General features: G+C 33.9%; 3 protein-coding genes across 3 annotated transcripts; 1 reads left to right on the plus strand and 2 right to left on the minus strand.

Annotated features, from left to right (window-relative positions):
• Window positions 1-5,165: 5,165 nt before the first annotated feature.
• LOC146923692 (E3 ubiquitin-protein ligase SINA-like 10) lies at window positions 5,166-6,582 on the plus strand. The gene is made up of 2 exons (XM_085708817.1): window positions 5,166-5,783; window positions 6,095-6,582. Exons 1-2 carry the CDS (start codon window positions 5,262-5,264, stop codon window positions 6,320-6,322), a joined length of 750 nt encoding a protein of 249 aa, XP_085564943.1. The 5' UTR covers window positions 5,166-5,261; the 3' UTR covers window positions 6,323-6,582.
• A 5,006-nt stretch (window positions 6,583-11,588) lies between these two features.
• Window positions 11,589-14,452, minus strand: LOC146923693 (uncharacterized). The gene is made up of 5 exons (XM_085708826.1): window positions 14,172-14,452; window positions 13,898-14,048; window positions 13,305-13,700; window positions 12,621-13,097; window positions 11,589-12,424 (listed from the first exon to the last, which is right to left on the minus strand). The coding sequence occupies exons 1-5, from the start codon at window positions 14,330-14,332 to the stop codon at window positions 12,407-12,409; spliced, it is 1,203 nt and encodes a 400-aa protein (XP_085564952.1). The 5' UTR covers window positions 14,333-14,452; the 3' UTR covers window positions 11,589-12,406.
• Window positions 14,453-15,637: 1,185 nt separating this feature from the next.
• On the minus strand, window positions 15,638-18,017 carry LOC146923694 (uncharacterized). The gene is made up of 3 exons (XM_085708827.1): window positions 17,338-18,017; window positions 16,943-17,248; window positions 15,638-16,857 (listed from the first exon to the last, which is right to left on the minus strand). Exons 1-3 carry the CDS (start codon window positions 17,706-17,708, stop codon window positions 16,029-16,031), a joined length of 1,506 nt encoding a protein of 501 aa, XP_085564953.1. The 5' UTR covers window positions 17,709-18,017; the 3' UTR covers window positions 15,638-16,028.
• Between the last annotated feature and the right edge of the window lie 9,632 nt (window positions 18,018-27,649).

Genomic DNA, 27,649 nt, shown 5'->3' on the forward strand with positions numbered 1-27,649 from the left:
CCACAATGTCTGCACAATTTAAAGGACATAAATGGAAGTCTTCATTTGAGCCATCTTGATGAAATAAAAAGGTGTCGAGCTGACGTTTATTGCGAAGCACCTCAGTTTTCTTATCCTTAACGTTTTAATTATGTGATTTTAGTGTGTTTCCAGATGTGTAATACACCCTCCGGTCACTAATATAAGCAAAAAATCACTTTTTAGATACATTCAATTAATAATGTATGTGACATATAATAAAGACCACATACATCATTAATTGAATGTAACTAAAAAGTAGAATTTTTCTTATATTAGTGACCGGAGGGTGTATAGTATAGGTAATTAATATTTTTGAAAAGTGGGAGGGAATACAAAGAATCTAGAAAAATTTCAAACTCAAAGGTCAACACTCTGCCTCGATTCTCTAAGCAATGACTTGTTCGCCTAAAGAGTGGAGGAAAAAAGTTTTAGCCAATCAAAGGTCTTCTTGTCCAGAAATCATGGAGGTGATGGGTGTAATATAGGAAATGTATTTAGCAGAAAAACAGTCGTGAAATTCTCGATATCCAATTCCTCGCTCACTACAAGAAAAATACTCATTTGCCAAAGATTTTGACAGGGGCATGAAACCCCTGGCAAATTTCCCAGGGCTTAAGCCAAGGAAAATCCCTGGCAAATTGATTTGGGAATTTCGAGACCACTTACCACTTAACAGGGGTGTGCCCCTCACAAATGTACACATGCCCCTGGCTTATTTTGCCCGCGAAAATATAATTCAAACTGGCTGACATGATTCAGCTTTTGCAGCAAAAAGCCACGGCTTATTACATTGAGAAAAGACAAGGCCATGACATATTCAGTAAAGCTGCCATAGCCCATAGCTACTCACACATCTATGAAGGCTAGGATTTTGACTTGCGAGGGGTAACCCCTGGTTTTATTCCTGGCTTATTTAGTCCTATAAATTAACATCAGTGTTGCATAACTTAGAATTTTTTTAGTGTTTCAATTTTATCATACTATCAGTTCCTTTCCTCCTTCATCCAAGCTTCACTAATTTGGCAAAATTAAACACTCTTTACTTATTTTTCATTTTATTTATGTTCCCTCAAAAAATAACTTATTTATGTTTTTATGTTCCCCTTTTTTACCACTTATTTACTTATATATATTTACTAATTATCACCATCAGTGTCAAAATAAACTGCCTCATGCGGCTGAACTTGCATTAATTGTGGATCTGGTCTAAAATTGCATTGCAGGTCTTGAAGCTTCACCAAGTTAGTAATTTTCTATTCATGTTATACATGTTGTGGATATGATAAATTTTAAGATATTTGTTTGGTTTTTTATGAAGTTATTTTGAAGAAATTTGTTGTTATAAATTATGTTTTTCGAGTTTATTATTGAGGTAACATTAGATTTATACATGATGTTAACACTAGATTTTTTTAAAAATGATGTTTTTCAAGTTTATAGTGTTGTTATACATGCTATTATTACTTGTATATATGATGTTTTTCGAGTTAATACATACTGTTAACATCAGATTTTTTAAACATAATGGTTTTTGAAATTTAATGAAAACTATTTTGAGAAAATAATATATGATAAAATTGTATTAACCTCTTAAAGAAAACAATTTATTAGACAAAAAAGTTAAAATTAGAGAAATAAATTGTATATATGAATGTGGTCCAACAATAAGATTTAAAACGTATACTGTCTTTTTTTAACTGCCTTTTTTTAAAAAAAAATATATATACAAATATTTTTTTTTTAATTTAAGAGAAAACTGTTTATTTTGGAAAATTTAAAACTGCTTTTTTTAATGTAGAGAAATCTTTTTTTTTAAATTGTTAATATTTTACATTTTAAAACTATTTTAATTAAAATTTTAAAAACATTTTATTAATTAAAATGATTTTAAAAACATTTTATTAATTAAAATGATTTTAAAAACATTTTATTATTTATTAAAAAATCGGTTTTAAAAAATAAATATTTTAAAAAAAAAATAATTTACCATTTGACAGGGGTTAAACCCCTCGCAAAGTCCCTGACATAAATCTGATATGATTTGACATTCCATCAGATCAGCAGTCAGTCAGAGCAGTCTGCATAGTGACAGAAAAAAAGTGACGGAATTTGCCAGGGGTAATGACAGGGGTAAAGCCATGAGATTTGCCAGGGGTGTAGCCCCTCGCTTTTTTGCCAGGGGTATAACCCCTCACAAATTGTTTGCGATGAGCGGATTTGCCAGGGTTTCCGCCCCTGACAAAATCCCTCACAAACGTCCCATTTCCCAGGGATTCTGTCCTTTTCTCAGGGATTCTGCCCCTGGCAAAATGCAATGTTTCTTGTAGTGGCTATACATATCATTTCCCATCACAGAAACTGAAAGTGACATTCATTTTGAAACAAAATTTTTTGGCTAAAACGACACTCATTTTGAAACTGGCTAAAGCGACACTCATTTTGAAACGGAAGGAGTATATAAATGCATGCATGTATAACATAACTCTTGGCCATTTGAGCATCACCGGGATAAATCTCCTTTTCTTATGAAAAGAATTTATCTTGAAAATCTTTGTGTGAAGAAATTGGAATAAGATAAAACTTTTCGTAACTTCAATCTAAGATGCATGGTATCAATTAAATGTTATAAATTATAATGCATTGCAAAATAAGAAAAAGAGAAGCTTTGGTCTTGAAATTCAACAAACTGATTCTTTCCGGAATAGGATGATTCACGAGGCAAAACTGCCCTACAATATTTATATACTTTTACATTATAGTCTTAGACTTTTTAACACATTATAATTATGGTCTATGCTTATGAGTTCTAACTCGTGGTAAAAATATCGAAATTGTTATCAGGGTTCGAACCCCGACTACTCCACTTATGGATGTGAGTTTCCAATGACTATTGTCATTTCGTCTGTCTTCCCAAAAAAATTATGGTCTTTGAGTATGCTACTAGACTAATCATTGAGTTTGAATGAATCGAATTCATATTCTTTTCATGAGAGAGGGTCATGTTTGTTTAGAGTCCTGTTAAATACCATATTATGTTAACCATACGGTTGAGAAAGGAAGGAGATGTGATTATATGAGTTTTCATATTTTTTTCTTCAATTTCTTTTGGTTGCTTTGCGTTTGAAAATTGTTTGTTGATTCTTCTCGACATCACGTTTTTCTTAAGTTTTAGAGGTTTACGGTATAGTGTATTTAAACTGAGTTTACTATAGAAGTATGTATACTCATACACTGCAGTAAACTCAGTTTACATGACCTTCGTAAATTTATCAATAAATTTAGATGCACAATGACAGTTTTGGTATCATCAATAAATTTTAATTAAATTTTGTGTACCGAAATTTTTTGGGGTGTCGATAGAAAAAAAGAAAAAAAAATATGGAGATATATTGTACCAAGAAATAGAATTGGAATATATATATATATATATATATATATATATATATATATATATATATATATATATATATATATATGCATATTCATTAACACATCTTGCTATGCGTGTCATTGGCTTTAAAACGGAGGAAAGGAATCGGTAGCGGTTAAAACCATCAAGCACCTGGAGTCTACAATTTCTCTGTGAGTGTTTTATTAAATTTTATTTTTAGCGACTTAGATTTTTTTTTACTACAACAACTTGATAAACTTGATTTTAATTCCAATAAAGTTGTAATGATTTTTTAATCACTATCACTATTAGTTAAAAGGTGTAATGGATCAGATGATGATTTCCAACCCTAGATTGCTTAATTGCTGCATTTGTGTTCATCCTCTAACTATACCCGTCTCCCAGGTATGCATTTGATTTCTTTTTTCTTTTATAAGTTACTTTATAACTCTATGAGAAGAGTTAATTTGTTGTCATATATTCGGTATGTTTCGGACTTTGAAGTATGGGTACTCCAAACATGGTGAAGTGTAGTTGTACCGGGTACGCGTACTATCGTACATACTAAACCGTACCCATTTTTAATTGGTTGATTGGTCGTAGTAGATGCAACAAAAACTTACAGGCAGTAGAAAATAGCCAAAATTATTTTGCTTTTTTATTGTATTTCTATTCTCTCTCATACTTTTGATGAAAATAGTGGAGAAGGTAGATAAAAAAAAGTAAATCTCTAAAACATTATGATGATAAAAGTGTGGTTAAACACATGATTGAATTACGAATAGCATTATACTATTTTTTTTAATTATAATTTTTTTTCTAACCATGTTTTAACAACAACAATGGTACTAACTCACTTGGAAAATCTTTTTCTTGTTTTATATCAATGTACCAGTACCTTTAGTTTCTTTAAAATTTGACTTATTACGTATAGTACCCGTACCTGTGCCTATGCATCATAGGTTTCTGATCATTAAATTTGATACTATTTTCTATTATATTTCAGTATCTTTATTAACCAATAGTGTCCGCTATACACTCCGACCTTAGCCACGACATGAAACACAAGTGTATGACTCTTTAAGACACCCCTCCGTCACAACCAGAATTGGACATCTTGGTGTGATTAGAACCGGACATCAAGAGTTTTTAAATTAGGGAAACTTGATTTACGAGCCAAATTCTTCCAAAAATACGACATTATTTGCCCTCCTCATCTTATGCGGCTTTGTAAGAATGGTGATGCATAATTGGCTAGAGATAGAGATTCAAATTAAGGAACCACTTGTTTATTTCAAAAGCTTCAATGAGTTATTTTAACCCTTGGAGGCTAACACTTATTTGCATTACATTGGGTTTGAATACTAGTAACAATGAACTTTGTGTAATAATTATGAATGTCGTTACTTTCGTATATCCTTCTATTTTTTAGGTTTTATGTTAATGGCATGAACTTCTTGTATTGTTTCGCTAAACTTTGATATAGTGGCCATATATACAATTACCAGCTAAACCGCTATAGCGTTTTGGGGGCCAGCTGCAATTCCTCATTGTGTGCATAGATTTGAGAAAAATAAATTGAGAATGATTAGCTTTATATTCGTTATACTTTTGATTGCGTAACTTGCTAACAAGCCTTACAAAGAAATTTCTAATTTTCTATTTTATTATAGCAACTGTTCCAAAGTCTAATTTAATGAATTTCCTTTTTGTTGCAATTCAGTGTGATAATGGTCATGTTGTTTGCTCTACCTGCTCTCCTAAACTCAGGAACAATTGTAAATGGTGCTCATTGCCCATTAGCTCAAAACATTGTAAAGCCATTGAGAATCTATTGCTATCTATTGAAATGTCATGTCCGAATGCAAAACATGGTTGTAGAGTAAAAATAAGTTACATCGGAAATCGGAAGCACGAAGACGAATGCATCTACGTACTATGTTACTGCCCCATTTCAGATTGTGGCTTTGCTGCATCATCAGAAGTGTTGTCCAACCATTTCAGCCAAAAACACAGGAATTCTCAAATCAAATTTTCTTATGGTGAATCCTTCATTGTCTCCTTGAAGTCTAATGATGAAGCCATTGTTCTTCAGGAGAAAAATGATGGCAAACTATTTATTCTCAATAATAGTACTATACTTTTAGGAAATGCAGTCTATATTTGCTGCATTGGTCCTAACTCTTCTGAGTCCGAGTATAGTTATCATATATTGGCTAGGTCTCAGACATGCAAACTGATATTACACTCTTTTGCAAAGAATGTCCAACGGTTTACTTTATCAACTCTTCCATCAGGGTTCCTTGTGATTCCAGTGGGCTCTTCTGAACCTCTCAAGCTAGAAATTTGCATATCTTACATAACCCCCATGGTACCTCCTATCTCCTTTTCTTTCTTTGATTTGGTTTTTTTTTCAAATAAAGTCTTATTACTTTATTTTATGATTTGAATTTATTCTTTAATTTTTTATCTCAAATTCATCATTGCTGCAAATGCCAAAAAAAGGTTGTTAGTGTTTTCTATTTTTTTTATCAGTTTTTGAAATATCAGATATCAAATTTTCTTTTATTGATTTGATCATTAATTTCTTTTGCCATGTTGTGCTGTAATAGATTTTCAAGTGGTTTTGTTTTCTTTCTGTTGCTTTTGTCGTTGATTCATGTGTTGGCAATTGCCTTGCAGATGGAAATATCAATAAATTTATCTGGAAAGATTTTCCACCTGAGGGTTAAGATTTCAGACATGATAGTCAATGTGAAGGAGAAGATTTTTTACAAGGAAGGGATCCCAGTGCACCAACAACGTGTGATATTTGGCAGTAAGCAACTGGATGACAACCTGACCCTTGCCAATTGCAACATCCAAGAGAAATCAACCCTCCTCGTCCTCCTCCGCCTTACTGGGGACTAGATGACCACCGTCTATGATTACTACATCCAAGAGTAGGCAACCGTCCACCTCATCGTGTTCGCTGCAGTCGGCGATCCTTATTATGAAGACAATCACCCTATAAGTAGTAAAGTAATACATTATTTATAACATAGAGTCTTTGACTTTTGCTTTTTTTATTGAGAATTTGACTTGTTCTTTTTGTTTTGTTTTGAGCTGTATAATGATTTTTTTACTGGGGGTGATTTTTCAGCAATTGAAGAAACCTATTTACTTTTCAACATGTGTTGAAATTTTACAGTAATTTTCACATAGACACGTGCAGTGACTCCTGCAGTAGAGTTTGATTTAATTTAAAAGCGTCGGTTATTTAGAGTCCTCAGGCCTCACACTTAGATATTTTCATGATCCTGAATTTTCCTGAAACATCTACCTGAAAAGCCTGAGAAAGTTGTGTAAAACGAAGACTTAACTATCTCTTGGCCTCAAATAATCTTGGCTTCTTTAAGTCCTGATGAAGCATTGATAACAAATTCAAGAAAGAATCTTATATTATTAGCCTTATGTTACTGATTATATGTTCATAGTTAGCTTCTATTATTTTCTTGTATATTCAAAGAAGCATATTTTGCATAAAACTGTGGCAGTTTTTATTATTTGTAATACTTCTTTGGAATGTTGAACCAACTTATTGTATCGGTGCAATATTTTGCAGAGTAACCTGCAACATTTCCTCTCTTTTACAATAATAATACTCATATCATTCTATTATGGAATGAAATGCGCGCAAAATACAGGGCAGTACATGATCTAATAATAGAGATTAGACATTTGCGAAGTCGTCTTAACTAAAACGAGTGAGCAAGTTTGTAACAAAAAAAAAGTGAGCAGGTTTATTAACTTATTTAACAGATGTTGCAGTGATGGTGCAGTGGGGAAGTATCATTTGCACTGAGGAAGAGAATTGAGTTTCTTAAGTATATTTCGTAGATGATTTAGTTTCTTAAGTATTTATTTAGTCTGTTAGAATAATTCGCAAATGATAAATGCTTACGATATTTGTCATCGAAAAAATTAAAATTCATTTCATCCATGTAGCACCTATACTAGCTCGCAGACAGTTAAGCAGTACTCTCATTTTGAATTGCACAGCACATGCCTCACAGTGCATGTTCATGTTAAGTTCCATAGGAGCTGGTTCACGACCAACTAGTTACTAATTTAGTTTTTCTTTTTGAGATCAAAAATAAAATCAATTGAGACCTGAGAAGTAACAAGTTCTGATAATATTGCAGATTGCTTGAGGCTCCACTATTCCCTTTATCTTTACCTCATTTTTAGCCATATCAATCATCACACCCTCAACCTGTTACAAAACAAATAAAAGTGAAAAATGAGTGATCATGCATGCCATGAGGATTTATTAATCAAAAGCAACGAGATGGGTTGTAGAAAATAGAACCTCTAATTTTCATGATATATTTCTCAATTTTCTTGGCACATCCCCCACAATGCAAGTCTACAAACAACACACATGGTTAATGATCCGAACATGATAAGAAGAAATGCTTGGAGCGGGTGCTACGAATCTGGCGTGGTGGTTGACGAAGGTTCTTCACCGGTCCAAGGTGATGTACCTGCAAAAACACTCCAATGCTCAAGTTAGCGAGGTCTCAAGGTGTTTTGATGTTTTTCTTAGAATGAGGATGTGTACATGATTTAGCACTGGGGTTGTTTTATTTTTAGATTTCCAACTCGATGTATGATGTAGGCGTTTTGACAGTGACACACACCCTTACTACGCGAGGCTCAGGTGACCGTTTGATTATTTGTTGGGCTTAAATCATCTTTGAGTGATTTAGTTAGTGTTTCACATATCTTCGCCGGTATAGGTAATTCATGTTGGTGAACAATGTGTACACGTTAGGGTAAAGTCAAACCAAAGAAATTTGCTTCAAGCAAATTGCAATGCTAATTGTCTTCGGTAATAAATGCACAGGCTTGTATTGGCCGTGCAGGAAGCTTGGAAAACATATGGTACAGGTTTCACACTATAAGAGCATATGACTTTTGGTGTGAAAGGAGTCCATAGATTTTTAACTCTCACGTTTCATCAGAAGCAAAACAACACCACAACACAAAACCAAGTGAATTACATCAACAAAGAGTTGGAGAAAAACTAAGTGGAAGAATTTTAGAGAAAATTCTTGGGTGTAGTTGGGTTGTAGGTAGTAAGAGATTGTAAGTGTTTGTAAACACATATATTTTCATTTTTATTAAAGAGATATGCAGCACCCCGAAGAGTAGGTATAATTAGCCGAACTTCATTAAGAATTTTATGTGTGCTATTATTCTGCATTTATTTCACTTCCACTAATTGGACCATGGAAATTTTTTGCTTAGTTTCCTAACAATTCGCAGCTATATTTAGATGCTTCAGTGAACCTTAGCCTTGTGAATGAGCTCTGGATTTGAGGGTCAGGCCTTTTGGATTAGTCCAGAAGAGTTAATATATTTCTTGATTGAAAAAAAAAAGGAAGGAATGAAACCCAATAGAATATATGTCATAACATTATATCATTTCCTCTTATTGTTTTTTTTTTGGCTTAATTACTCTTTTGGTCCCTTAAGTTATTTGTTGGTTACATTTTGGTCCCATAAGTTATTAACGTTAAAATTTGGTCCCTTAAGTTACTTTTTGGTTTCGTTTTGGTCCCTTAACTATTAAAAGTTTTGTTTTGGTCCCTTAACTTATTTTTTTGTTTCGTTTTGGTCTCTTAACTTATTTTTTGGTTTCGTTTTGGTCCCTTAACTTATTTTTTGGTTTCGTTTTGGTCCCTTAACTCTAATACATTCATTCTAAGGTAAAGGACCAAAGTGGTTGACGGAGGAAGAGTTAAGGGACCAAAACGAAACCAAAAAATAAGTTAAGAGACTAAAACGAAACCAAAAAATAAGTTAAGAGACCAAAACGAAACTTTTAATAGTTAAGGGACCAAAACGAAACCAAAAAGTAACTTAAGGGACCAAATTGTAACGTTAATAACTTATGGGACCAAAATGTAACCAACAAATAACTTAAGGGACCAAATCATTAATTAAGCCTTTTTTTTTTTTAGAAATTTCCTCTTATTGTTGGTTAATCAAATTTATGAATGTCAATGAATGACCGAAAATCATAAACACAAATTGTTACTAGTAGTACATAACAATTGGTTGCTTTACTCTTTGCTTGCACTCCTTCTCACCTTCTCTTTTTGCTTAACAGAAGTTGTTACTAGACCGACCATGACCCTGGAAAAGGTGTCTTCACTTTGAAATTCAGAACCAACGTAACAGACCAATTTGATAGCTATGGAATATGTGGATTAAACAGTAATTGTGACCCTTTGAACTTTGAGGACTTTAAGTGTACTTGTTTAATTGGTTTAGAGATGGACTACTGTGGAGAAGGGTTTGTCAAAGTTGTAAGCTTGAAGGTTCCTGATACATCTGTGGAAGTTGACAAAAGTGATTTGAGTTTGGAAGAATATGAAAAAGAATGCTTAAGAAACTGCTCCTGTACTGTCTATGCAGTTGCTGATTTGAGGAATGGTGAAAGTGGTTGTTTGGAATGGTATGGGGATTTAATAGACATTCAAAAAATTACTGATCAAGGCCAAGATTTATTTTTACCCGTCGATAAAGGTGAACTATGTAACATATTCCCTCCCGACGTGTTTTTTTTGTCTCAAGACTTAGGTGCAGTTTGAAGTTCTCAAGACTTGTTTCTTCTTATCAGCTAAAATCAATAACAACAAAAAAAGGCAAAGGAGTCCTTGGTAGAGGTTGGCTGTAATTTTGGTAGCTTCTATAGTTGATATCTCCTGTTGTTTATATTTCATCATTATTTTCAATCAAGCATACAAAATTTGCCATATTTGCCTCTTCGGTTTCAACTATTCTTTTTGTGATGTTCAACATTTGGAAACAATCTCCCCAAATCTTTAATTATAACGAGGGTTTTCAGTTTTTCTTCCATTGAAAATTTCTGCACAAAGGCAATGTACTAACTATGTAAAATGTTTCTACCACTACAAGAATTTTCCTTATTACTGGTGGAAATAATCCCCCAGTAATGCAAAAAATCCCTCAGTAATACGCATTACTGGCGGATTCGAGTCCCTCAGTAATATGAGCGTCAGAAATGTTACTGGCGGAATTTTCCGTCAGTAGTGTTTGGGGTGATTTGAGGAAACAATACTGAGGGATTTTTCCGCCAGTAATTACTGGCTGAATATTCCGCCAGTAATTACTGTCAGAATAATCCGCCAGTAATGTATTACAAGGTTTTTGACAAATAAATACTGGCTGATTTATTCCGACAGTAATGTTACGACCAAATGTACTGGCCATTTTATCCGCCAGTAATTTCGCTTTAAAAATAATATTAAAAAGAAAATCCGCCAGTAATCAATGTGGTCCGCCAGTAATCAATGTGGTGAAAGACACTACTGGCTAAAATATCTGCCAGTAGGTCTAATTAATTACAGCACATCCTAATGAAATAAAATTAATTTGACAAATAAATTAAAGAAATCATTTTTTTTTGTTGGATCAACAATTTTCATTAGCATAGGAAGGTATAAGAACTACCAACTCTAGCAAAGTACACAAATACAAAGTTATAACAGCAGCAAGTTCAACAAGCAGCAAAATACAACAAAATATAACAAGGGAAGCACACACAAACAGTCCTTGTGTGCTCCCTGATTCTGCACAGCTAAGACACAAACTGAACCATTCTAACAGCAGCAAAATAAAGACCAACCAACTAGTCTACAAAACAAAACAAAAAAACCACTGCCTAGTTCCTTAAACCACCACATCACAGAGAATTGTCAAAACTAATCATCATAGTATTGAGGCAAATTTGATCCAGATCTCCCACCTGATGATCTATTTCCTCCTCTACCCATATTCTGGGGATTATCTTGTGAAGCATTATCCAAAAAATTACTATAGTTTCGCAAAAATATTTCACCATCTGGTATGTTGAAATCAGCAGCATTGATAGCGGATCTCGTCGAAGAAGACGTCTGGCGATCACCTACAGGAATATGAGGTCTATGATGCTCTTCATGATCACCATGCACAGGTTGGGGTTGTAGGCGAGGGCGTTTGTTTAAGTGCGGTATTATGCTCCTAACCATCGACGGTTGTTGTGATGATAGGAAAAGAAAATGATTATTTTGTAAATAAAAGAATTCCAGTGAAATATTGAATTCATATTTATATATACCTGCAAAAATCATATGTTTTTCCTGGAAAGCCTCGGACTAAATGTTCTGATTTTAGGAACAGAATAGTTTTCAGGAAATGAATGGTAGACCAATTAGCATAGAGTTTCTAAATACCAATTATTTGAAAAGAAAACTAATTTATTCATCTACCTAGAACAAGAGTTTGAGCAAGGACAATGATATTAAAAGAAATGCATATATCAACTAAGGTTATGCGTGTTCTCTCAATTTTGATAACATATTTCAAATCTAAACAGTAATAAACTCAAAGGCCACCCACACAAAACAAGGACAGTCGCCACAAACTAAACTGCCGAAGCAGAACCCAGAATGACACACCAGAACAGCAGCTGACAGCAGGAAAAAATACCCCAGGCAAACACTCCCTTCCGACACTAACAGAACCGAGCCCAGCAGAAGCCAGCACAGACGGTGCACACCCAAAAAGACAGTCCAGACAGCCTAAAAGAAGCACCACAGGACCAGCTGACAGCCCCCAGCAACAGGACGCAAGCTGCCAGCCTCACAACAGCAACAAACCAGGAACAGAACCACCAAAAAGGTAGCACAGCAGCAGAAAACCAGAAGGCAAGGCGCGGACACAAAGAGAGCTGCACCTAAACATCTTTATACCAAAACTATCTTGACAGACGAGAGACGGGAAAGCCTTGCCTTTTCAAATTGCTAAGATGTTCATCATAACCTTACCATACAATTGGACAAATTTAAGCGAGCTCACCATTAAAGCTCTCATGCATATCTAACTTATGACCCAATCAAATGCAAAAAGGATATGTCAATTAAATCACTCAACTAAAGGAAGCTATCTTATTGTATACAACTGTTATTTTCAAGGAAGCTATCTTATTATTCTCTACCTTATGTACTGAACGGATAAAGGAAAGAATGAATTAAGCATAATATAATGTAGCCAGAATCCATCAGAAATCTTAGTACTAAATTGCTAATAAAACAGAACAAAAAAAGTAATAAAACTTAAAAATAAAATAAAAAATGAATCAGATATAAGATCATACCCCAAAATCATCATATTGCGGTGTTCTCGCGTGATCATATGGTTCAAGTTGTGATGTATCCCCACGAGATCGCCGTTGTTGCTCTAGCATGGTTCTTTGCATTTGCATCAATTCAGCTACTTGGCTCTTCATTTCTTCTTGTGATTCAACAAGTTGTTCTTGTTGTGCCTTCAATATCGCATTCTCAGCCCTTAACTGCTCAACCTCAGTATAAATAGGATCGTCGTGTCTACGAGATGACCGACTTGTGCTACCATATGAGTTAAGGCGAGTATCTATAAATTTGCCAGATGAATCCTTTTGATATAACGAAGAGTTGCTACCAGCACCAACAATACGGCCCTTGTTCTTCCCACCCGTAGTCTCTATATATTTGTTCATTATAATTTCACTAGCAGTGTCGGAATCAACTCGATCAGAAGGGGGAAGACTATCCTGCTGACTTTGAAAAACTTCAATAAATTCTTTCATGGTCTCCTGCACATATATTCAAAATAAAATTGAAGTTATCTTGTCTAAAACAAACCAAACATCTGAACTGCTAACGCAACAGTGAAAAAACCAACAGTCCAACTAGAACTATTGAGTGAAAGCCAACAGTGAAACCATAAAAACACCAACAGTGAAGCCATTAATTGATATATTTAATAAAAATAAAAATATTAATATTAATATTATACGTACATGTATGCTTTCTGATCTTTTATCACGAGGCAATCCATCATTAAAATGAAAATAATCAAAAGTCTCCAATAAGGTTGGAAGTCGTCCATATTGTGCTTCGTGTCTGAAGCTCGATGTAGTAGCATTTACAGACCCCCCTGAGTGTGTGTTGGTAACTGCCTTTGCTGAATGTCTATTAAGTTTATTCTGCGCACACTTCTTTTGGTATTCTGGTGTATTCCACTTCTTACACAACTCAGGCCATGTGCCTTCGCCAATCCATTTTGGACGATTTTCATCGTTCGGTCCACGCTTGTTGCGCGCAACCAAAAGCATGCTTGAGAGGCGCGTGCAGCATGCACTGTCAAAAGCTTTACTAATTTCACGATCCTCATCTTTTTTCCAAGTACATTTCTCCTGCAAAAATAATAACAGTAGCCAATTACCAAAAAACACTTACTTAAATAAATGTGATGTTAAATAATAACAGTAGCCAATTACCTAATATCTTTCTTAAATAAATGTGATGTTAAAATATATTTAGTTAAAATAACAGCATGCTTGAAAGGCTTCCATAAAATATATTTAGTTAAATATATTAATTTTTAACTTACTTTGAACATATTCCAAAATTCATCCCTTGGCTTGTTGTTAGCCATATTCTTGCCTTCATTAATGATTTCACCCCATGATAGCCATGGTTTCTGATATTTGGCTTCAATAACTGCTGTGATCGACTCCGTGGCCAACCTGTTAGGCAAAAACCTAAATGAAAAAAAAAAAACTTAATTGTTGATCAACATTAGAACACATTAGGAACAACCAAAATCTTACAGCATTACCAACACATTAGAATCACATATTAGGACCAAGATTATAAACACTTACGTCCCAGAGACGGCGGTAATGACATATCGGTCATGTCGATCAACTAAAATCTTCACATTAGGATCAAAGATGTCTAGACGTGTATAATCGAATTCCGGGAGATTAGGATCAGCAGGCGGATCTAACTGTGGTTGTCCATCGGGTCGCTGAGTCTGTGGCATCGGAACGAAGGAAGAGTTGTGGATTCTTATTTTTGGTCCTCTCCTATTTGATCGTGGCTGTGGTGGCAGGCGTGGCTGTGGTGGTTGTAGTGGCAGGGGTGGTTGTGGTGGCTCTTCTCCCTCCATCTATATATAGCAAACGAAAGAAGAAAAGAAAATGAATTATAAGAACATATAAGAACAGAGTTGAAAAGAAAAATGAGATTAAACCAACAAATATTGCAATTCTGTAAGGATGTTGGTATAGATATAAAATTCTCTTGGCCATTAAATTTACACTATAAACAGGGACAAACAGAAAAATTATCTTGATATAAAATATATACTCTGCAGCATCAAAATACAAAGTCTAGCATACAACAACAGAAAAATATTATATAGAGATGATATCATAATGTTCTATCCTTAAGTGACAATCTCTATACATACAATCCTCTGAAATAGTTCACAAGTTAAAGTAAAACAACAGAATTTTTTATAAAGAAAACAAGGTTTTGGCCATTAAATTTACACTATAAACAGGGACAATCTTTCACAGAAAAGGGGACAGAAAAATTGGCTTCTAAACAAAATAATAGAGTTTGAAATTAGGGTAAATTACACTCACCTCCCTTAAAGTTTATTCAAATGTCATTCACATCCCTTCTAGTTTTAAAATAAACACTAACCCCCCTTAATTTTTCTAAAATGGACAAATACCTCCCTTCATATATTAACACTGTTTTTGCTCTGTTAAGTCCTAATTTCTTTAAAGAAAACCGTCAATTCTCTCTGGTTCTCTTGCTGATAACACTTTCATCTTAGAGTTCTTTCATTCCATTTGCTATCTTGTAGGTCTAATTTCAAATCGTTTTCTTGTTAAATCCTTAACTTTATTTGCCTAAAAGAATCCCTAAAATTTTCATAACTAATTTTGTTGTTTTGCACCTTTTATTTATTATGCATCAGCCATGAAATCAATTTCACATGGTAGGTGAAAGAATAGGATCCATGCCACCCTTTTCTAATTACTATGGTAGGTGAAAGAATAGGATCCATGCCACCCTTTTCTAATAACTTTCATATCAGCCGTAAAAATGCATAGATTTCGATTATCCTTTGCATTAGAAGATTTGTTCTTGAACAAACTCAGTTGAGAAAAAAAGTTTGATGGAGACGAACAGTGGTTATCCATTCAGTTTCCTTAAAGGATATACAAGACTAAAAACAATAACCTCAATATACGTTTAACCCTAACTAACTCAAATTGAACAGAGATTTAGGAATTGGGTTAACAATCCCCCCGAATTCTAAAACCATAAAAAAATATTCTAAAACCCTAAAAAAATCCCAATTCAAAACCCTAAAATAAGAAATTGGAGAATGAATGAGAAATTAGAGAATCGGTTAGCTTACCATGGCTTAAGGAGATTGAGAACTGAGAGAAAGAATCAGAGGAGGCGAGCAGAGGAGAAGCGGCAGCGGCGGTGAGCGATTTGTTTGTGAGACAGAGAACAGAAACACGATGCTTCAGTACTCACATGCGTGAGTAAAACACACTAGGTCAGCTTATATACTTTTTTTTTTTGGTTTTTTTAATAAGTGTTATGTCAATATTTTTTTTAAGGAAATGTTATGTTAATATTGTCACTAATTATTACAAATATGGTATTAATTTAAATTTATAACAAAATAAAATAAAATAAAATAAAATGCATTATACATCCCAATCGTCTTCATCTTCATCCGCTTCTTCATCTCTATTTGTCGCGACCTCTTCTACCACTTCTTCTACTTGTTGGAAGTCGTCTTCTTCTTCTTCTTCTTCTTCTTCTTCTTCTTCTTCTTCTTCTTCCTCCTCAGGTACCACTTCTTCTAATTCTTCTCCATTAAAAAGGCGACTAAAAGGCTCAACTTCTATCACATCATCTACATTAGACATCTCATCCTCCTGATACGGTTCATCTGTTTGGTTTGTTCCATCACTTTCAATTCGACCCCTTGGCTTTGTTTTTATTGTGACACACCAACCTCGTTTGTCTACTTTTGTGAATGGATAAGGGATATAGTACACCTGTCTGACATTATGTGCCATAGCAAATGGATCAAATGCCTGATATCTCCTATTCATTTTAATGTCTACGGTGTTAGTCTTTGGATTTACCTTTGTAGTACCCCTAAGTGATGGATCAAACCAATCACAATAAAATAACACTACGGTTTTCTCATAATCGAGGTAAGTGTATGAAATTTCTATTATGTTCTGAATCACACCGTAGAAATCATAGTTATCACCATTTTCGCCAACACTTTTCATACACACTCCACTATTTACTGTTTCTTTTCCTTCAGTCCAACTATCTGTATGAAATTTGTATCCGTTGACAAAGTAGGTGTGCCATTGTCTAACACATGATTTTGGGCCATTAGATAAGTTTCTTAGATGTTCGATGATAGGAGTGGTTGGTGCCTGATATACTTGATGTCTGAACCATGATGGAAAATGAAAATGTATTTGAGCAACAGAATATTGTTGATTGAATGCCCTGATATAAAATATAACATTTATTATAACTAATTGTGATTCAAGTGTAATTTAAACTAATTAAATTAGCATGTATAATTACTTACTGTAAGTATGGCTCAACTTCATTGCAGTTAATAAGCACGTGGACATGTGCTTCATTTAAAACCCTATCACCTGGAAAAAGTGTCGTACACGCACCAGCAGGGCGTCCAAGCAAGCAGAATACCGATAGGGCTAACGGATGACGTCTTTGATCACCATAAGTTTCATTCCTACGGTGTCTTGGTGTCAATGAATGTATGAAATAATGAGAAAGAAAGCGAGATGTTTCCCGTTCTACGTATGATGCAACAATTGATCCTTCAACTCTAGCCCGATTTTTAACCGATCGTTTTGAATCACCCATGAACCTGAGTATAATGAAAATCAATAAGCTTAATTAAAAAAGTAAGTGTGCCATAATTTATAATGATATTCAATATATAAAATCATTATATACCTTTCAAATGGGTACATCCATCTATATTGAACCGGTCCACCAAGTCTAGCTTCATATGCAAGATGAATTGCAAGATGTTCCATAGAATCAAAAAATCCAGGGGGAAATATTCTCTCCAACTTGCACAATATCATTGGAATCTCATTTTCCATCTTTATAAGATCATCTTCTCTCAACGTTGCTGAACACAGATTCTTAAAATACTGGCTTATTTCAATAAGTGGATTTAATACATGTGGTTCCAAAGCACTAAATGCCGTAGGTATTAAACACTCCATAAAAATATGAGTATCGTGACTTTTCATTCCATGCATCCTTCCATTTTCAACATCAGCACATCTTGCTAAATTTGATGAATAACCATCTGGCATCTTCAATTATTTAACCCATCGATAAACAGCTTTTGCTTCTTCAATGGGTAAAGTGTAGTTAGCACAAGGTTTCAAAAACTTCCCATTAGACTTCTCCACCAACAACAAATCCTTCCGTCTGCAATACAACTCAATGTCTTTCCTAGCTTTCTCATTGTCTTTAGTCTTGCCTTTCACATTCATGACAGTGTTAAATATATTGTCAAAAAAATTCTTCTCAATATGCATGACATCGAGATTGTGCCTTAATAGATTATCTTTCCAATATGGCAAATCCCAAAAAATACTTCTTTTTGTTCAATTATGTGTTTGCCCGTAACCAGAAGGTTTAGAAACAACACCACCCACTATCTGCACCTTTGGCTTTTTTTTCACTTTGATCCAAACTTGTTCTGATGTCAGATTGGGAGGTGGTCCACGATTTTCAGTTTTACCCTTCAGAAATGCATTTTTATTCCTTCTAAATGGATGATCATCAGGAAGCCACCTACGAGTACCACCAAACCATGTTGTCTTCCCTCCATGCTCTAATCTGAACGCGTCAGTATCTTCCATGCATATTGGACATGCAAGTCTACCATGTGTCCCCCATCCTGACAACATCCCATACGCTGGAAAGTCATTAATGGTCCACATCAAAGCTGCCATCATCACAAAATTTTGTTTCCGGGAAATATCGTATGTGTGAACACCATTCCATAGTCTCTTTAAATCATCAATCAAAGGTTGCAAATATATATCAATGCCTACTTTTGGATTATTTGGACCTGGTATTACGGCAGCTAAAAACATGTATGGTTTCGACATGCACATATCAGGTGGAAGATTATATGGAGTGACAATTATAGGCCAACATGAATAAGGTTTACCCGAACCTTGAATGTGTGGTGTAAATCCATCAGAGCATAGACCCAGTCTCACCTGAATTATTTCTTCTTTCGTAGTTTTGAGAATGCCAAGTCATTTTCTCTGCAGTTTGCATTGATGCATACATCCTCTGTAGTCTTGGTATAATAGGTAAGTAAAACAATGCCTTTCTTGGAACGGGTTTTCCCTTGCTTGATCTAGAGTGTTTGCTTCCTTTATACCTTGGTTCCTGACAAAATTTACATTCGACTAGATGTCCATCTTTTACACCAAATTTGTTGTCGTAGAACAACATGCAACCTTTAACACAACAATCAATTCTCTTCACACCAAGTCCTAACTTCGACACTAGCTGCTTCGCTTCGTAAAAACTTTTTGGCAAGCCATCAGGTATGGGTGTTGAATCCAACATCATTTTGGTCGTCAAATCTAAAGCTTGTTCAGGAACATGAAATTGAGACTTTTGGGCTATAAGTCTTGCACACATTGATAACTTTGAATGAGGAGACCCTGGGAACAACGGTTTATTTGTTTCTTTCAAAATATTATAAAATTTTTGGGCCTCTTCATTTGGGGGTTCATCTACCTCGACATCATCCTGCACCTCATCATATTCAGCATCTAATCCAGCATTAACTCCAAGAGCATCCACTATCATATTATCCATCATTTCAAATTGAACATGTTGGGTACCACTTGATGAACCTACTAGCTACATGACTCTCTTGGACACCTACATTAACTATCGGAGGTGCCACAAATGACGATTCACCATGACTTGTCCAAATCCAATAGTTAGGTCTGAAACCTTTACTATATAAATGCAACCTAATTTCGTCTTCACTGCGAATGCACCTACAATCACAAACCACACACGGACATCTAATTCCCCCCTCATTTATGACTACAGGCTTAACTTTTACTATACTGAAAAAAAGTTCAACACCTAACTTAAAAAGCTCCTTAAATTGCCCTCTTTTATCATGATGATTTCTATCATACATCCAACTACGATCACCCATACCTGTAATGCATATAACATGGTCAATATAAAATAAAGATCACTAAAACACTTTAATTTCTACTTTTTTTAATTTATTTTTGAAATTGTTTCAATTACTAAAAAAATTTAATTTTTAAAATAAATTCACACACATACAAATTGAAGGAGTCAATAAATTATAAAATAAAATTTTACAAAATTTCATCTTTAGACTCAAGTTACAGTGATAACACTTAAAAAAATCACAATAACACTAAAATATATATTAAAAAATAACAATTATTGAACAATTCTTTAAAAAAAATATTATTAAACAAAACAAATTGTACAATTTTAATTTGACTACTAACCTTGTGTCAATTAGAGTCTCACTTTAAGAATTGCTCCCATCAACACCACCAATAAACAGCTAAGATCTATAGAATATCAATAACTATATAAAAATTTAAAATCTATCAATATCAAAATAATTAAGAAAATAAATTCAATACATCTAACATTAATAAAAAATATAAGTCTTTACCTTGATGAGAAAAAGAATTGTGTAGAAAAACGTTGAAGAAATTTAGTAGATGGTAGAAAATTGTTTTAGAAAGATAATGGTTGTTTTTTTTGGAAGGAAGAAAGAAAATGTTTGTTGTGAATGAGAGATTGAGAGCTGAGAAGGAGTATACATTCGGCAAAAAAAAATTCAGACTGCATAACATTACTGGCGGATTTGGTATTAGTACTGGCGGATGGGGCCACCGACCATTACTGGCGGATAAGGGGGACTACTGGCGGATTGTATGCTTTAGTTACTGGCGGATTTTATTCGTTACCGACGGAATATTAAATGACAGTATTACTGGCGGATTACTTTGCATTACTGGCGGACTATTTAATTCATTATAAAATTACTGACGGATGTATAGCCCTCAGTAAAACAAAGTCATGTTGTTTACATTATTGGCGGATCACTTCCGCCAGTAATAATTCGATGGTTCATTATTGACGGATTTATCCGTCAGTAATGTAAGTCATGGAATTATTGAGGGTTTTTCCCGTCAGTAACTTTACTGAGGGTTTTTTTGATGTTATTGGAGATTTATTCCGCCAGTAATTACTGAGGGTCTAAATCCCCCAGTAATGCAATTTTAAATTGGCTAGTATATTGAGGAATTCTTGTAGTGTACACAATTATTTTGAACACTCAAATATTATAAGAAAGTAACAGTTATGCATACTATTATATTAACTGGATTTTAATTTTTTCGTACAATTACGTAGTTAAATTCCTTGTATAAAAGTTACATTATCATTTTGAATTGGATAATTTGTTAATTATCATTGACGATAATATGGCAAACTTTAGCAACCTTCGATCACAGTTATTGTTACATTATTTACCGAGTAAACTCCTTCAATGGTTGAACTCTCATAAATACTTCTCTTGAAAATAAATGCTGGTTGTTTTCGAGTAGGAAGAGTCGAATCGTTACCCAACATAGAAACAACATCTAACAAAAGCCCAATTTGGATGCATCTTTGGACTTCAAGCTCAGAGAATGACTCTCCTAATGATTGATGGACAGTCTCGATAGCTTTGCCTTCTCTCCATAGATCCCATATCTACATCAGTTATTCAACTTACTAAATTAATTAGACTATATATTAAACGGTGAATTTGAGTTGGAGTATAGTTTCTAAGAAATACTGACATGCCCAACTAAATTTGTGGATGTATTGTCGTCATATTGACCACTGTTCTTTTTGCCTGTAATAACCTCTAGCAGCAAAACTCCAAAGTTGTGTATATATCCGACTTCACTGAAAATTGCCCTTCCACGGCATACTCTGGAGATATGTAACTACTGTAAAAGCAAAAATAAAGATAAATGAGATCACTAAAATCTTATTTTGATTTATGAAGTTAAACAGACATAAGGGTTTTAGGTGTCTAAATAGTTATTGCTATCAGGATAATGTTGTGACACAATACAAATCATTAAAATATGATAGAAATCTAAGTAAACATAATGCAAGAAAACGAATGGGTGTTTACACTAAATACTAATGTTCCAACAACGCGATTTTTAATTTCTTCAATTTGATCTCCGCCAAACATTCTAGCCATACCAAAATCTGCAATTTTTGGGTTCAATGCAGTGTCCAACAAGACATTGCTCGTTTTTAGGTCTTTATGAATTATTCTTAATCGCGAGTCATGATGAAGATATATCCCTGTAGCAACGCCACAAATAATATCAAACCGATTTCTCGGGTCTAGGTCTGAACAAAAATTCATGGTATAATGAGTGAATTATGTGTCTTGGATCAATTATTTAGGAAATGGCATTGCTATATATCCGAAGTGACAGCTTATGTACTAATCAAGCAAAGGTGAAAAAACAGCACATACCAAAAATGAAAAAGTCTAAGCTTTTCTCAGGCAAATACTCATAGATTAACATTTTCTCTTCCCCTTCAATGCAGCAACCTAAGATCCTCACAAGATTTCTGCGTTGGTGTTTTTAAATCAAAACCACCTCATTTTTTAACTCTTCTATGCCTTGTCCAGAATACTTTGACAGTCTCTTCACTGCAATTTCCATTTCGTTGCTCAATATAACCTAAAACCGCTCCCAAAGTAAACTTTTTAATCATTTTCCTTTTCTTCTTTCAAAAAAAAATCGTTTTCCTTTTCTAGAGAAATATTGTGACTAGTGCAACTAGTTGTGATATGTTAACATATGTTTGAATTTTCAAAATTGACATTGGTTCATATAATACAATGAATTAAAGCCAAAGCTAAAGAAAATTGGCTACCTTATGTACAGTACCAAAACCACCTTCACAAAGCTTGTAAGCAATTGAAAAATTGTCTGTCGCAGCAATTAAAAATTAAACCAAAAGAGTGAAAACTCAATTTAGTCTTCACAATTTTCCTTCAGATCAATTCACTCTAATAAAAAAAATCAAATTCACATCAGTCTTGACATTCTTATATTGGAGATTAATTAGTCTTTAATTTATTATAACATAGAAACTAATTAGTCCACAATATAAAAATGTTAGAGATTAGTTTGAATTCTTTTTTTGTAAGGGCCTAATTTGGATCGAGATAAAATTGGGAGGACTAAATTGAGCCTTTGACTCTAATGAATACTACATTTTGTAAGAATCTTTACCCAATTCACGTGCATCCACAAGTATGAACAAATATTGTCCAACGTGTGTGTAAGATCATCTTCCATATCACCATGCCAAGCAACACACACACTTTGTGAGCTATCACTTTTACTTCTATACGCTGCACAGGAACAGAACAATCCTCCGAACATTTCTCCCCTGCACTCTTTCAAACCTAAACTCTCATCCAATTGTGCCTTTGAACACGAGCCACCTTCACAAATCGTTCCCCACTTCGACGCGTGAACACGCGTTTCTTTTCCTAACGCACCCACCTGACTTGTCTTTTAAATACCACTTTGTCGCAAGCTTTGGTTCAAATTTGGGTAAACACCCACACTCGACTTTCTCAGCGTGATGGGACCAAAACATGTTTTTGGCTAGATTAGTAGTTGTAAGGCAGTCATGTATGTGACAGGTTTAGGCACCTTTTTGAATTGTGTCAGGTAAATGGTGCTAGAGGATGCATATGGAGTTTAGGAGTTTGTGTTTTAAGGTTTTAATAACTCCTATGGGGAGGATTAGGAAGGTGGTGGTGTGAAGGAGGGAGGCAAAATGGGGACAAGTTGGTGGAAAGAATTAGTGGGTATTCATAGGGGTGTCGGGTTGGGGATGGGCATTTGATCTGATGAAAACATAGTACGGATGGTGGGTGATGCCACGATGGGGCCAAAACGTGTTTTTGGCTATTTTAGTAGTTGTAAGGCAGTCATCTATGTGACGGGTTTAAGCGTCTTTTTGAATTGTCTGAAAATTGATCGGTGGCAATGGTCGATGCGTGTTTTTTTATGGTGGGGAGATGGGGAAGATGCCCAAGGAGAAGGTTCTTAGCTTGGGAGGGGTAGTAAGTGGGGAGTGTTGTCAAATGAAGAGTCAAATGGTCGTATTAACATAAAAGGGGGATTTTGTTCAGCTTGCTGGAAATAAGCGAAATGGTTTTCATAAAAGTTAAAAACAGATATTTAAAATGGTGAAAAAACTTTACTTTAGGATGATCCATGGGCAGTCATTGTCACGTGACCAACATACATTTGATAAAATGGAAGGTTACATGTGATGACAAGTTGCAAGATGTATGGTATACACATGGTCAGTGGCGTTGCCAAGATCCTGACTCACGGGATGCAAACTTTTTTTTTTATGTTAACACTGGCAAAATTATAAGTACCAAATAAAAAACCACACACAAAAGCATATAAATGGTTAAATCGGGGTTAAACACGAATAACCACAAAAAATGTGTCGCTTAACAATCTTGACATTGACGGTTAATCGGGCTCTAACATATGGCCGCAAACATTTTTTTTTGTTGAGTTTTAATGACCGGAAATTCGCTTCTAAAATTTAATGACCGGAGATTCGCTTCTAAAAGTGAATACATGAAGAAGAATCTGAGGTTCGAACCCCAGACCCTGCATACTGCAATATCTCTATCAACTGAGTTAAACTCACGATGACTGTGTAAACTTTTTAACATCAATTAATAATTATTATAATGTATATAAATTAAAACATAAATATTTAAATTATGAAATTTTAGTATATGTTTATTAAATTAGCTAGAACATTTTTTTTTAAAAGGAATAGCTAGTATAGAACTTGAATTATATATGTATGTCTAATTGCAATAACCATATCATCAAACAATCTAGTTCAGTGGTATGTTTTTCAAAATTTGAAACTTTGGGTCATGTGCTGTGATGGGTCCGTCCCTAGCTGTGTTCGATTCTCCTTAGAATCATTTTTACAATTTTATAATAATAATAATAATTAAATAAAAGGTGCAAATATAAAATTTGAGGGGATGCAAGCATCCCCTGGACCCAACATGGGTCCGTCCCTACACATGGTGTAGTGTATGAGTAACACATGTTATGGTGCATGCATTATAGTGAACCAATTTGTAAGAGTGTTCTTTACAAATTGTCCACTAGTGCCTATTTTGAGTTCATAGAGGAGGAAAATTATGGAGGTCATTCTCCAGCACCATGGTCAGCGTGAATACCATTAAAATACATATACCCTGGTTTGTTTATGTTGTCGGATGATAAAAATGCTACATTTAGAGATATAATTCATAATAATTAAATAAAAGGTGCAAATATAAAATTTGAAAATAAAAGGTGCAAATATAAAATTTGAGGGGATGCAAGCATCCCCTGGACCCAACATGGGTCCGTCCCTACACATGGTGTAGTGTATGAGTAACACATGTTATGGTGCATGCATTATAGTGAACCAATTTGTAAGAGTGTTCTTTACAAATTGTCCACTAGTGCCTATTTTGAGTTCATAGAGGAGGAAAATTATGGAGGTCATTCTCCAGCACCATGGTCAGCGTGAATACCATTAAAATACATATACCCTGGTTTGTTTATGTTGTCGGATGATAAAAATGCTACATTTAGAGATATAATTCATAATAATTAAATAAAAGGTGCAAATATAAAATTTGAAAATAAAAGGTGCAAATATAAAATTTGAGGGGATGCAAGCATCCCCTGGACCCAACATGGGTCCGTCCCTACACATGGTGTAGTGTATGAGTAACACATGTTATGGTGCATGCATTATAGTGAACCAATTTGTAAGAGTGTTCTTTACAAATTGTCCACTAGTGCCTATTTTGAGTTCATAGAGGAGGAAAATTATGGAGGTCATTCTCCAGCACCATGGTCAGCGTGAATACCATTAAAATACATATACCCTGGTTTGTTTATGTTGTCGGATGATAAAAATGCTACATTTAGAGATATAACTCATAAGGAGGAGGAAGAATGGCAGTGGAGTTGATTATGTTCTCGGGTTCTAAAAATATTCTAGTTAGAGATAAAATTTATAAGGAAGGAGGAGAATGGCAGTGGAGATTTTGATAGAAAAGGAGGTTAACTAGAGAGAAAATGGAAGCAGAAGAAGAGGTCAAAGAAAAATGTTAGAGACCAGCATTGCATAGGGATAAATTGGACAAGTGGATTTGGTCTAAAAGTACATATTCGGTGAAAGAAGCCTATGCGACAAATTGCATAGTGATAAATTGGTTGAAGATGTATGTTTAGGCTTGGAGGATACTACAAAAATGTTCCTTATGTATTTTGTTCAAATGCTCGGTAAGCTCCTCAATATGGTACCGTTTGGCCCGGCTTTTTTTCAGCTTCTCTACGTTTTTAAGGAGAAGCTAGGCCAAACACAATATCAATAAAGTACCTTCGAAAAAAAGTATTTTTTTTAGAATGCACAAAATTGAATGGAATGAGCTTTAACCAGAAGTTGTTGCTACTTCAAAAAACTATTTCTCCCCAATTTATTTCACAAGCACCTCTCTTCAACTCACGCCGGCAACCTTTTCTTTTATTTTTTCAATATGCTTTTTTCTTCCATTTTATTTTATTTTATTTTTTTGGACCGGTCCATTTAATTTTTTTTTAATGAGGTTCCATTTAAGTTTATTATCTATTTTTTAATAAATTTTATTATCTTTTTATCACTTATATATTAATTTCAATATCTTTTGATTATCACAACCTCGCAAATATTTTTATTTACGCTGTCAATGACTGACACCGAATATTTTTATTTCCTTTCTTCAACCACGGAAATACACACACACATACACACATTAGCGTTTAGAGTAATACTTTATGTTCGTCTTTCTGTTTTTTTTGTTATGCTAATGCGTATAATTTTTTTTAGTGTTGCGTAATGCTTATAATTATTTTTTATAAAATTTTGATTTTAATTAAAAGTACAAGTGTAGTTGCCTAAAAAAATTATACTTATATATATTTTACACATTTGTATTGTAACAAACTATGCATATCTTTTTCTTATTAAAAAAACTAAACATATCTTTTTCAATGACACCAGCAATGTAACAAATATAATATTATATAATATAAATTCTTATCTTTTTGACTGACACTAAAAATATGGTATTCTTATAACAAAATTTGTTATAACAAAATTTGTTATAGAGTATAATTGGAAAAGAAAAAACCAATTATTCTCATTATATATACACACACATATACATATCTTATGTGATATGCGACCATTTTCACTAATCAAACAACAAAAGATCATAGTTGCAACAACAGCACTCCACAACTTTATTCGAATGTGTGGAGTTGAAGATGGAGAGTTTAATAAATGTGATGTTATCTCTGAATATATGACTGAGCGTGACGAAGAAAGCAATATAAATGAAGAAATCAGTTCATATAATCCAGAAAGAGTACAAGATGGAGGCTACATGAATAAAGTTAGAAATCAAATAGGAGTTGCGTTGATGGAGAGTAGAAATGTTTGAGTTTGTGATGATTTATGTTTTTTTTTTTTTAAAAAGATGATTATTGTTTTTAATTTTTCAAACTACTTTGATATTATTTATGTTATTATTTGAGCCTCCTTAAATTTTTTCTCCTATTCAAATATTTAACAAGTCCTTTATATGATGATACAAATTTGTATTCATGTTACACAAAATAAACGTCATTGAGTAAATATAGTATTTGTAAAAATATATCTTTTATATTTTAAACATTTTTTCCCTTCAAAAAATATTTTAGACATTTTATTATTTATTATGTTAATTCATAATGAATTCAAAGTTTTTTATTTATTGACAATGTTGTAACCAAAAAAATATTTATTGACAATGCATAAATATATGCAAGGTCCCGGGTTCGTACCCCAGACACCACCAAAAAAATAATAAATTTAAAGTTTGTACAATATTTTGCCAAACAACTTTTAACTTAAAAATAACTTTAGAACTAAAAAGAAAAAAAGAAACCAAAGAGCTTTAGCTTTTTTCTTAAAGGACTTTATTTTAACTTTGTTTTAAAGTAGCTTTTAGACCGAAAAAAAGTCTGGCCAAACGGTACGATAGTACAAGGTCTTA

This window comes from Medicago sativa, chromosome 5 (assembly GCF_051527215.1).
Source record: "Medicago sativa cultivar Bolivia chromosome 5, Bolivia_mono, whole genome shotgun sequence".
NCBI lineage: Eukaryota > Viridiplantae > Streptophyta > Magnoliopsida > Fabales > Fabaceae > Medicago > Medicago sativa.

What these genes read in the sequence shown, in the direction of transcription:
- LOC146923692 (XM_085708817.1), top strand. Translation starts at nt 5,262, where the DNA reads ATGTCATGTCCGAATGCAAAACATGGTTGTAGAGTAAAAATAAGTTAC. An exon ending in TATCTTACATAACCCCCATG is followed by an intron (nt 5,784 to 6,094) that starts GTACCTCCTATC and finishes ATTGCCTTGCAG; the next exon opens with ATGGAAATATCAATAAATTT.
- LOC146923694 (XM_085708827.1), bottom strand. Translation starts at nt 17,708, where the DNA reads ATGCCAGATGGTTATTCATCAAATTTAGCAAGATGTGCTGATGTTGAA. An exon ending in TGGATGTACCCATTTGAAAG is followed by an intron (nt 17,249 to 17,337) that starts GTATATAATGAT and finishes CATTATACTCAG; the next exon opens with GTTCATGGGTGATTCAAAAC. An exon ending in GAAGTTGAGCCATACTTACA is followed by an intron (nt 16,858 to 16,942) that starts GTAAGTAATTAT and finishes ATTTTATATCAG; the next exon opens with GGCATTCAATCAACAATATT.
- LOC146923693 (XM_085708826.1), bottom strand. Translation starts at nt 14,332, where the DNA reads ATGCCACAGACTCAGCGACCCGATGGACAACCACAGTTAGATCCGCCT. An exon ending in ATTACCGCCGTCTCTGGGAC is followed by an intron (nt 14,049 to 14,171) that starts GTAAGTGTTTAT and finishes TTTTTCATTTAG; the next exon opens with GTTTTTGCCTAACAGGTTGG. An exon ending in AATTTTGGAATATGTTCAAA is followed by an intron (nt 13,701 to 13,897) that starts GTAAGTTAAAAA and finishes TTATTTTTGCAG; the next exon opens with GAGAAATGTACTTGGAAAAA.